Source organism: Carex rostrata, chromosome 16, assembly GCF_964058835.1.
Source record: "Carex rostrata chromosome 16, lpCarRost1.2, whole genome shotgun sequence".
Taxonomy (NCBI): domain Eukaryota; kingdom Viridiplantae; phylum Streptophyta; class Magnoliopsida; order Poales; family Cyperaceae; genus Carex; species Carex rostrata.
In genome coordinates this window covers 946,413-958,593 of record NC_135933.1, presented here as the reverse complement: position 1 = coordinate 958,593, position 12,181 = coordinate 946,413, and the positions used below count along the sequence as shown (strand labels likewise).

General features: G+C 35.7%; 1 protein-coding gene across 1 annotated transcript; it reads left to right on the top strand.

The window, feature by feature from the left end:
- The first annotated feature begins 3,734 nt into the window (after positions 1-3,734).
- BAG7 (BCL-2-associated athanogene 7) lies at positions 3,735-7,628 on the top strand. The gene is made up of 3 exons (XM_078317229.1): positions 3,735-4,547; positions 6,462-6,737; positions 7,152-7,628. Exons 1-3 carry the CDS (start codon positions 3,813-3,815, stop codon positions 7,353-7,355), a joined length of 1,215 nt encoding a protein of 404 aa, XP_078173355.1. The 5' UTR covers positions 3,735-3,812; the 3' UTR covers positions 7,356-7,628.
- The last annotated feature ends 4,553 nt before the right edge of the window (positions 7,629-12,181 follow it).

Below are 12,181 nucleotides of genomic sequence, written 5' to 3'. Positions count from 1 at the left end.
AAAGGTCTAAACAATTTTATTCCGGGAAGCGGAATTTTTCCGCACTCTCGGATTTTCATTCCGGGGTGCGGAATTTTTTCGCACTTTGGGTATTTTTAAAAAAAATTTCAAAAACTTGATTATTTTTATTAAAATATTTTAAAATTTGAGTAAAAATAAAAATATCGGCCCATGGAAAAGGAATCCACTCACTCAATCCGTGATCTTAATATTTATTTTTCGCCAGTGAGTAGTGGGCCCATCCGTTTTTAAACGAATATTAAAATGCATAGAATAATTACATGTTAAGTTAAGGGGTCCATGAGGCCATGACCATGTAACTAAAGTCCAAGAAAGGAACGTGCAAAACGCGGCGACCCGGTTTGCTTCTCTGAAATAACAACTCAAATTTCGATTTTAGATCCGAACCGGCCGATTTAAATAAGCACGAATATTGAAGAGCGCTGGATTAGCCCGGATCCTGATCGAACGGTCTGCAGTTAAACCCAAAATTTGAGTTAACTCAGAGGACTTGGGCACCTGGAGGATGCCGATTTAATAATCACAGGAGCAACGTTGGGCCATTTGATATATAACCGATTTAATTAGCTCGAATCGTAAAATTTTCAACTTTTGTGATTGTAGGATATATTTTCATTGACAGCGATTGTCAAGCCTTCCAAAAAAAAAGAGATATATTAATTGTCATCGCATGCTGGATTAAATTATGCGATTGAGGTGTAGATATATATCGAGCTGAAAAATGTATGTTGTGATTTCTGAGAATCGAAAATAGATACAACTTTTTATAAATTAAATGTACTAGAAGGATCATAATATTTTCTAGATTACCTAGAAGTGACTTTTGAACCGGGATCAATTAGTCAGAATCTAATTATTTTTATTTTTTTCCAATAGCACATAAAGAAATATATTAATTTTTCTTACAGTCGCGAAAAATCCGGTCTGAAAAATATTGATCCGGGTTATTTGTTACAGTCTTTCTAATAAATCAAATTATATTGCATTCCATCTATTTTCAAATAAATATATTCAACATTTCTAATATTTTAATACAAAAAAAAAATTCTGTTTTCAAAAAAAAAAAAGCAAAATGCACAAATCCGGTTAACCATTAACCGGATTTGTTGTTTTTGAGTCCGGGCAACTGTTGACCGGAAATTTGTCCCAAATCCGGTTATTGGATAACCGGATTGGATATTTTTCGAATTCCCTTCAAAAAGTTGATAGATTCCGTAATTTTATATTTTTTTTGGGTATTTATAAAAATTCCGGAAGTCACTACTAAAACGGCAACAAAAGTTATTTACAACTCCTACTATATTATTTCGTTTTCTCACTATTGTGTCAAATATACACAACAATAGCAACCGCGTCTCCACCGGTGTGCACACGAACTGGTTAATATGTGCTAATACCGAACATATGCGCGTTCTGATGGTTCAACGAAAATTCAAACTATTGCATATCTCCATTCTATTAAGCACGTTGGGTGTCTGATCCGCCAACGGCTACGAGTGAAAGATGAAACTTTGGATTTGATTTCAGCCCTCCAATTACATAATTTGTCTTCTTTTGATTAAATGCATTTGTTTTATCTATAGAAGTCTAAATTTAGTTAAAAACATACTCGCTACATGTGCTGCCACACGATACGTTACAACTAAAATTGAACAAACTTTGAAATTTAACGATATATTTCTCCGTTTCCTTATTTCTTTGTTTTTATATTTCTCACCTTCAATTGAGAAGATTCCACATTCCATTTTCTTATTTCTTTGTTTCCTTCTTCTTCGTTTCTATACGGATTACAATGGAAATCATTTTTTTTTATTTCCTTATTTCTCTTTCTTTGTTTCTATACATATTGTTCTGTGCAATTTAGAATATATTTCCAGTATATAATATATCAATGTGTGTGTGTGTATTCTAAATTGAAAACAGAGAAGAAGAATAATATAAATTGGAACGTGTGTGTGAATATATATTTCTCTTACAACATGTGTGTGTGCATATATATATATCATATACATACACACAATAACACTTTTTATTTATGTTTTTTGATATCATATTATATGTCGATATTGAATTGTTGTACGATATTTGATATTAGTTTCAAATCGAGCTATTATTTGATATCATTGGTACTTAAAAATGAAGAATCATCACATCATCAAATTGTTATCAGAGATCACGATTAAAGTTAATTAAAAATATATAATCATATAAATTTTTTATTAACATGTGTCTTAATTTTTAAATAATTATTATTTTTATTGATATATATTTTTTCTTATAATATGTCCCTGCAATACATGGATATGATACTAGTATTCATAATTATTTAGGTCTAGTTCACACTTATTAGGTTGCACAAATTCCAATACATAATTTCAGCTGCACCTATTCATAATGAGTGTAGAATTCAGATCCACAATCTATGCGGCCCAAAATCTTTTAATCTATATTTAATTTCAGAAATGAAGCTATTAATTACTATTCAAATAATATGATATTTGTTCGATTCCCCCTCGCGAACTTGGTAGCTACTACCAAGTTTTAAAAAAAAAAATAAAAAATATGATATTTAAGAAATTTCTAACTATGATAACTTAAAAATCGAGATTACTTGCAGACAAAGAAAGAAAAAGAAGAAGAAGAAGATGATTACGAGGGAGGGGGACCCTAGCCGCCAACACCCCTCTCCCTTTCCTCCCATCAGCCCACCCTAAGTCCTTCTTAGTCCATTCTACTGGTCAGCTCTCTGTTCTCTTCAGTAAGAACTGTGAACTATCAGCTCCGACGTTTTTCTGCTTCAACTTCGAATTTTCGGCGACTTTTGGTAGAGCTTGATTTGTGAAAATAGCGAAAGGGATGGTCAAGAAAAAGAGGCGTAACCCCTCCGGCTCTCTCTCATTTGCCATCTCTTGCCGTTACTTTTTCCGGTCGTCTCTATGTTTTTTTTATATTTTTGCATTGTTAGATGTTGTTGTTACATGTTGACGTTGTGTTATTAGATGTTGATGTTATGAGTTTTAGATTGATGAAATTATTTGACGTTGATGATGTTGTAGATGTGAAACAATGAATGATGGATATAATTTTACATTTTATTTAATGAAAATTATACTTGGCAGCCGTGCCAAGGTTTCCAAAAAAAAAAAAAAAATTCAAAATTAATTTGGATTCAAAATTGATAGGAAAACGAGAATGAAAGAAATATATAGTAAATTTAAGGGCTCTATCGAAAATTCACCTAAAATATAATTTTCCCGATCTCACTTGCCCTCGCGTGTCCATTTTCTCCTGTCCCTGACACATCCTCTAATCCGAACGAATAAACTAAAGTCTGTATCTAGATATTCTATCACTCTCTAATTAGAGAATAATATGTACGAGCGCATCTACCTATCCATCGAATCGGAGACGCTTTGATTGTAACCCGTTACACAATAATAGATAAATTTCCAATTTACAGTGCTTGAGCAATAATTAATATTTTTAATTGTAGCTACAGTCTCCAGTCATGTCTGCCTGTCTGCCATTACCCCATTACATTCGAATTCGTTTCCTCTGCAGTAACTCAAATTTTTAGTTAACATATGACCGTCCGATTTAGTTCTGCACTAATATTAAAGATCTCGGTTGGCCCGAATTATGATCGTACGGTTACTAAATTAACTCAAATGGCACGTTAATGCAGAGGATCGGCTTCATTACAGTCTATCGATCTCTCTCCCATCGTCCAATCCAAGCTCAAATAGCATCTCTCTTGTCTCTCTCACACATCTTCAACTCTCGCTTTCACAATGAGCTTCCCTCACCACCGCTCCGACCCGTTCGACCCGTTCTTCACCTTTCCCACCCCTCCCTCCTGCCCGGTCTCCTCTTCGTCTGTCTTCTATCACCGCGAATTAGCTCTCTTCGCCCCTCCCTTCCCATTCCCTCCCCTTCCCTCCTCCTACGCCTTAGAACATTTCTCTTCCGATCTTGACCTTTTCGCCCCTCCCACCCATTTCGACCGCTTGCCGCTCTCTTCATGTCCGTACTACAACCCAGCCTCCCTTGATCTGCTCGATCTCAGCGATCGCGTCTCCTCCCTCGAGCTCGGGGCTTCACGCCATTGCCCTGCGTTCAAACGAGAGGTGAAGCGCACCTGGACGACTGAGATCAAGGGAGATCGCAAGTACAAATGGGTCGCTGAGTCGAAGAACGGCGAGAGGAGCTACCAGTACGAAGCTGAGGTCGAAAGCCCATTGGAGGATGGGTTCGATCGCAAGTACAAGTGGAGGGCTGAGAGCGATGGGAAGGTGAAATGGACGAAGGAAATTAAGGGGAAGGGGTGCCACGAGCCGTGGGCCCACAAGTACACTTGTGAGGAGTCGTTGTTCGGAGAGGAGCGGAAGAAGTGCCACAAAAAGGAGAAGATTGAGGAGAAGAAGGAAGAGAAGAAAGAAGACAAGAAGGAGAAGAAGCAAAAACATTCTTCAGTTCGAGTGGTGGAGATCGAGGATTCCACTGCCGCTTGTGCCGCCATGAGTAAGGTACAAATTTTCAGGGTTTTGGCACTAATTCTAACTTATTCTTTTCCTGTTGGTGTTTGTAAAGTTTGACACAAATCTTCCCTACCATTTGTTTTGTCTTTTAGCGTTAACCGTTCTATATATGAGAAGCGTTAAATTTGCAGGAACTTCTGGTTAATAGTTAGCTTTGATAAATGATATTCTTAAATATAATTGACTGGGCGAATGATGTCATCCTTATCAGTATTGACTTGGCTAACAAACTAATTAATGGTTAAGACAATGGGTATTTTAGTTAATTTAATTTAGGTTTGGTTTAATTAATTAGGTAGGCTAGCCTGACTGTTATACTTTGTTAACACTTGATGTCTAGTACTTCCATATGTGATCTCGGAAAATCTGATCTCACAAGAGTTTACCTTCTTAGAGTTGAACATTGTCTTGTCCCTGTAAACTTGAAACTGTTTTATTCTCACAAAAATTCAAACAGTCAAAATGTACGTGTGAAAAAATGTTTCCATAAGTTACACAGCTTAGATATTGAGGTTTATATTGATGTAACATGTCCTATGGCATAAATCTATATCCAACTTCATTTTTGTAAGTTGACTAAATACACAGTAGTCTTCGAAAGCTTCATAACAAAATCTTCAGTACTAGGGGGCTGCAACCATGTGAGGCTTAATTTTTAAGCTGCACTAATCTGCACCCATTTGGCAATAAAGTTGATAAGTAACTTTCTTAAGAAAGCCTTAAGCTTGGCAAAGTGCTCAAGTCATGTGAAACCATGGCTTAAAAACTTGGGCAAGCTTAAGAAAGGTGGGCAAAAGGAGCACTAAGGAGGTGAGATTAAGCTGTACTAAGGAGCACCCGTTCGGTAAGCTTAAGACTCCTTAGAGCACTAAGGATCTCTAAGGAAACCTAAGCTGAGCTTGCCAAACAGCACCCTATGAGTCTTTTGGTGTGATTGTCATATTTATCCTATTCCCTGCAAAACTTCATAATATCAATGTTGGATGTATCCTATATCACCCACAAAGCATATCCAGTATCTCTTGTCACCATTTTCTCAATGACCAAAAGGTAAAATGTGGAGCAAGTACAGAGAGATGTCTTTGTGTGTGTGTGGGGGGGGACTGGAATTCTCTGTTTCGTTTCATTGTTTATGCTGGGTACTTTTTAGTTTTCATAGGGACATGTAGGATGTTCTTCCTAACTTTTGAAGTCGCCATTTTTAACTAGATACCTCAAATGGTTTTGCAGGGATGTCGATGTCACTCTTAAGTTGGATTAACCTTTCCACTCCTAGCATTTGAGGGGTTTACAATGTTGTACTTTTTTTTTCCATATCTGAAAAGGTTTTCAGAACTAGTTGTTGTTTTTCTAAAGATGTTTATGTTTATGCTTTTTCTTAATTTTGATATCTGCTTATGTGTATGAAAAATAATGTCCCTTGTGTATTAACTCTTATGCTGCAAGTTTTTGAATTTGGATTGTGATTAATTCTTGGTGTTATTTCTACTGATGGAACTACTGAAATGTTTTAAATTATATTTATGCAGATTCACATTTTGCTAAGTTTAATTTTGTAACATTCTGATCTCAATATGCTTATGTAGATTCATTTGCATAGCACTAATTATTAGGCAGTACTTTTCTCTACCTGTGGTTCTTGTACACACCTGATCATTCCGAACCAGCTAAAGAGGGTACCGTTGTTATATATGACTTGTCTCTGCTATATGATACTAACTGGGACATCTACTTTCGTGAAATAAAAAATATACAACAAACGAGGAGCATTATGTTATAAACACTCTGAGCGATGAAACGAGCTGCTACTTGCTTTTGTTGTCTACCAAGATAAATTTAAGCTATCATCTGCAGCAATATACTAATATCATAGCTTTATGGTTTCAAACCCGGTGATCTCAGGCATTCCACAGGTGCTGTGACAAGGGAAAGAGAAAGGAGCTGTCTCCACAAGATGCGGCAATGATGATACAAATGAACTACCGGGCCCACCTAGCAAGGCGGTCCCAGGTGCTGCGGTGCCTGCGTCAGATGGCAGTTGCCAAGGCCAGACTAAAGGAGATCCGTGACCTCTTCTACAACTTTGCATACCGCCGCCGTGTAGCCTGTGATGCAGCAGAGCGCCAAACCTTCTCTCAGAAGATCAAGGTTCTCCTCCTCACAGTTCAGGACCTTGAGGTATCTCCCTCTTTTACTCAGTCACTCGAACATGCCGGCATGCATGTGTGAGCTTGTAGGTGTTGTGTGCATGTCTGTGTGTGTTTTATGCGTGAATTAATTGTGATCGTCCTTTCTCTAGTACTGTTTAGGCTTAGATTTACTCGTCAATTGGGATCTCTTAAAGTACCTGACTGTCAGTACTATTACTCCGGAGCTATGAATTTGAATGAAGGGTGGCGCACCAGTTGAAATTTCGATGCAAATCAACGGTTCATGACTTGTCCAAAAATTAGCTCGTATCAGTCAACACATAGTTCAGTACCAATTTAGAAACTTAGCATGCCTACGGGCTTGATTAAAAAAAAAAAAAAATCCTTAGCAAAAGGAATTTTGGATCTAACCACTGCCCCCTCCCGCAATTATATTTTGCAGGGACCAGACTACATGGTGCGTGTTGCAAAGAAATCAATGCTAGAGGAGCTTGAGGCAATGCTGGAGGTGGTGGACCCACAGCCACAAGGCAGCAAGTTTAACCTTATGAGGCGATGCCGTTTTGACCTTCCCGAGGGTCCCATCTCTGACGAAATGCAATCTGGAGTCTCCAACGTTGTCCGTATTGTTGAGAAAGAAGAATAAAAGTTAGATTTGTAGGGTTCGTGAGTGTGTTGTTGCTGGATCTGTTTAATAAAGGTCAAAACTGGGTGGTTTGGCACTATGGATCTTATCATCTCGGTTTTGTCATGTGTTATTGAGTTGTATCCTTTATGTTAGTGCTATGTATTTTAGGGTTTAAGACTTGCGATTCTGCATGCTTTGCGTCGTTTCTGTTTATCTAGGCTTTGTTTGTTTAGACATGCGTTGAAATAGTGTACTTTTGTTTTGGAATTTATGGTTGGATCCTCTCTGCTATGTGCTCTCTTTCCTTATTTTTAATTTCTTATATGTATTGGTTAAAAATCACCTCGTCGGTCTAATGATTATAGATGGTGCGCATTTAGCTCTGTTAAACTAAATTAAGCCACCTTTATTAAATGGCCCCTGCAGTTGTCCCCACTGTCAACAAAATAACTTGGGCTACCTTTGAGAATAATGTGAACCAGATTAAAGTGTTCGCATCTTGCTATCGCAATTCAGCGTGTCTTATATATACATACAGAGAGATAGCAATTCAGCGTGTCTTGTATATACAGAGAGAGAGTGACTAATATGTATTCGGTAGCATATGGGCCGATATGTATATGGTTCTAATTTAAAATTTTAAAATTTAAAAAGTCGATCTGAATCGTTAATCTTGTTCTCCATATTAATATGTGATTAACAAAACAGTAGCCACCGTTAGATCAATAATTTTCAAAGTGGCTTAATAAATAGTAAAAAAATTTAGAAAAATGTAAAATTTGGTCTCTAAGCACATATTAATATGGAGAACAAGATGAACGGTTCAAATCGACTTTTTGAATTTTGAAATTTCAAATTTGGACCGTATGCATATCGGTCCATATGCTACCGAATGCATATTAGTCACTCTCTTGATATATATATATATATATATATATATATATAGAGTTAGGCTGGGGTGCTATGGATAGCATAGTGGCCTCTATCCTACGGCTCAATATTCGAGTTTTCAAAATCCAAACGGTCGATCCGAACCGTTCATCTTATTCTCCATATTAATATCTGCTTGGAGACCAAATTTTATAATTTTCTGAATTTTTTTACTATTTATTAAGCAACTTCGAAAATCGCTAATCCAACGGTTTTACTGTTTTGTGCAGCCACCGTTGGATCAACAATTTTGTAAAATACTTAATAAATAGTAAAAAAAATTCATAAAAATGTAAAATTTGGTCTCCAAGTAGATATTAATATGGAGAATAAGATGAACGGTTCGGATCGACCGTTTGGATTTTGAAAACTCGAATATTGAGCGGTAGCATAGAGGCCACTATGCTATCCATAGCACCCCAGCCTAACTCATATATATATATATAGAGATGGGCTATGGTGCATTGCAATGCATGAACCCTCTTATGCATTGCACTATTAATCATGGATTTAAAGTCCAAATGACTAATCTGAACCGTTCATCTCGTTCTTCATATTAATATGTGCTTGGGGACCAAATTTTACATTTTTTGGAATTTTTTTACTATTTATTAAGCAATTTTGAAAGTCGCTGATCTGATGATCCATAAAATTTTACTGTTTTTTACTGTTCACAGCAAAACAGCAATTTTCAAAAATACTTAATAAATAGTAAAAAAATTCCAAAAAATATAAAATTTGGTCTCCAAGCACATTTCAATATGGATTAAACATCTAACGGTTCGGATCGGTCGTTTGTACTTTAAATCCGTGATTATAGTGCAATGCATAAGGGGGTTCATGCATTGCAATGCACCATAGCCCATCTCTCTCTCTCTCTATATATATATATATATGAGACTGGCTAATTTGTTGCTCGCAGCACTTCGACGAAGTGCTTACGGTGTTATATTAACGTATTTAATGTTCAAACAACAAATCCAAACCGTTAGATGTTCAATCTATATTAAAATCTGCTTGGAGACCAAATTTTATATTTTTTGGAATTTTTTTACTATTTGTTAAGCTGGTTTGAAAACCGCTATTTTTATTAAATTTATGAAGCATTGAAAATAATGGTTTTCAAAACCAGCTTAATAAATAGTAAAAAATTCCAAAAAATATAAAATTTGGTCTCCAAGCAGATTTTAATATAGATTGAACATCTAACGGTTTGGATTTGTTGTTTGAACATCAAATACTAAAATATGACCCCGTAAGCACCTCGGTCGAAGTGATACCGGTAGCAATTTAACCATACTATATATATATATATATATATAAATAGAGAGAGAGAGAGAGAGTAAGGCTACGCTACTTTGCGAATTAAACGGGCTGTTTTAATTCGCGCCGATATCTCTAGTTGCGAAGTCCAAATAGCCGATCCAAACCGTTAGATGTTTAAACTAAATTAAAATGTGCTTGGAGATCAATTTTTTTATTTTTTGAAATTTTTTTACTATTTATTAAGCTGGTTTTGAAAACCGCTATTTTCAATGCTTCATAAATTTAATAAAAATAGCGGTTTTCAAACCAGCTTAACAAATAGTAAAAAAATTTCAAAAAATATAAAATTTGGTATCCAAGCAGATTTTAATATAGATCGAACATCTAACGGTTTGGATCGGCTATTTGGACTTCGAAACTAGAGATATGAGTGCGAATTAAAACAACCCGTTTAATTCGCGAAGTAGCGTAGCCTTATATATGAGATGGGCTACGGTGAGTTGCGAAGTATAACATGTTTATACTTCATGCAATATCTTCATTTTCAAAGTTCAAATAGCCGATTCGAATCTTCCAACATGTTCTTCATAATAAAATATGCTTGGAAACTAAATTTTGCATTTTTTGAATTTTTTTTACTATTTATTAAGTCACTTTGAAAATCTAGGTGAATAGTAAAAACAGTAAAAATTTCTGGACCACCGGATCGGCGATTTTCAAAGTGGCTTAATAAATAGTAAAAAAATTTCAAAAAATATAAAATTTGGTCTCCAAGTAGATTTCAATATGGAGATCATGTTGAGCGGTTTGGATCGACGTTTTAAACTTTAAAATCGCAAAATATAAGTGTGAAGTAAAATAGTCGATTTACTTCGCAACTCACCATAGCCCATCTATATATATATAGAGGAGAGTTCAAATGCCTCCATTTTTTGTGCCTCCATCATGCCTCCATTTTTTAAAACTTTAATAACCCAAGATTTAAAACTTAAAAGTCAAAATAAAACCGTTAGATGTGATCTATGTTATTTTCTCTATGTGCTCATAAAAAATTATCACATTTCAATTTTGTTTTTATGTGAATCAATAAGTTCAAAAATCAACGTCTAGAAATCATCCAAATTAGTGCATTTTTTGCAAGCTCTTGATGACAATCAAAATAAAATTGAAATGTCATAATTTTTTACATGTGTATAGATAAAATGATGTAGATCATATCCAACGGTTTTATTTTGATTTTTAAGTTTTAAATTTTGAATTATTAAAGTTTTAAAAAATGGAGACATGATGGAGGCACAAAAAATGAAGGCATTTGAAACCTCCTCATATATATATATTATGAATTTCAAAGCCCGTAGACTGTACCAGTACATCAGTCACAACTGATCAACTTCCTCTAGCTAATACAATAGTAATGAGAAAAAGAGGAATCATTAAAACTCTATAACATCTATGGTAAAAACATAGGAAAACCATAACCTATATAATCCCACCTCTCTAATCTTCCTTTATTTGCAAGATAATCAGCCAAAACGTTTTATCCTCTAGGAACATACAAGCATTGAAAACCAGGCATCTCTTTGAATGCTTTGCAAACATTGAACACTTCTGTGAAAGCCCGCCAGTCCATACCAGTTGGTGGTTGTAAGTCATTTGCGGCATTAGAGAGTGTCGATCTGACAGTCTGTTTTAAAAGTGCATTCAGTGAAACCTTCCGTTTGGATCCATTTAATAGCCTCCTCAAGTGCGATTGCTTCCGATCTATGTTGCATGGATACGGATACGGGTATCGTATCGGATACGATACGGATACGGCGATATGGCAATTTTGAAAAATCTAGGATACGATACGTCTATTATATATATTATTTTTATTATTTAATTATTATATTTAATTATTATATTTTTATTATTTCGTATTTACGGGGAGACCGTTGATGAGGTCAATGTAGTTTTAAGATTTGGGTCTCAATTCCTCCAAAGTAGCCTGTTTAATGTGTTGCAGGGAGCATAGCTAAGACCACCAGTTGGGCTCTTGTTTATATCCACATCTCTCTTCACGGCCCAATCCTTTTCTCAACTTTTTGAGTCAAGCGAATTCGGATCCCCTAATATCAGGGGGGTGTCAATGCCACCCTTTTACACCTTGTTTGGATGGGCAGAGTAGAGGAAGGGAGGGAATGAAATCTAGAGACTAACTTGCTCTTCATTTTCTTCTTCTTCACCACCCTCTCTTTCTCTCTCTCTTTTTCTCTTTTTCGCCTCCTCTCTGTGTCTCTCACGAAGCACACAATAGCACCACCTCCTTTCTCTTTTTTTTTTTTTCTTTTTGTTTCTTTCTTTTGCCAAAATGGGCTGGACCCAACGGCCCAACAACGGACTCCAGTCAAGCAGCCTAAGGTTCCTGAATAAAACATGTCTTATGTCCAAATTATATTTTTTGTTATCGCGTCGAATTATTTTTAAACCAAAGATTAAACCCGGTCTTTGTATCGATTAAATTGAGCCGACAAAATGGGCTATTAATTTATTGGATCACGTGTTATTCCTCAAGTCATTGATGAAGATGGAATAATAAAAAAAATGATGAACATGAAATTTGGACTAAAAGTAAAAGTTTTCATATTTGATTTCATGTATCCAATCAA

Bases quoted from the DNA above. Each gene is read 5' to 3' on its own strand.
- BAG7 (XM_078317229.1), top strand. From the start codon at position 3,813: ATGAGCTTCCCTCACCACCGCTCCGACCCGTTCGACCCGTTCTTCACC. The intron at 4,548-6,461 runs GTACAAATTTTC...CGGTGATCTCAG, and splicing joins CTTGTGCCGCCATGAGTAAG to GCATTCCACAGGTGCTGTGA. The intron at 6,738-7,151 runs GTATCTCCCTCT...TATATTTTGCAG, and splicing joins TCACAGTTCAGGACCTTGAG to GGACCAGACTACATGGTGCG.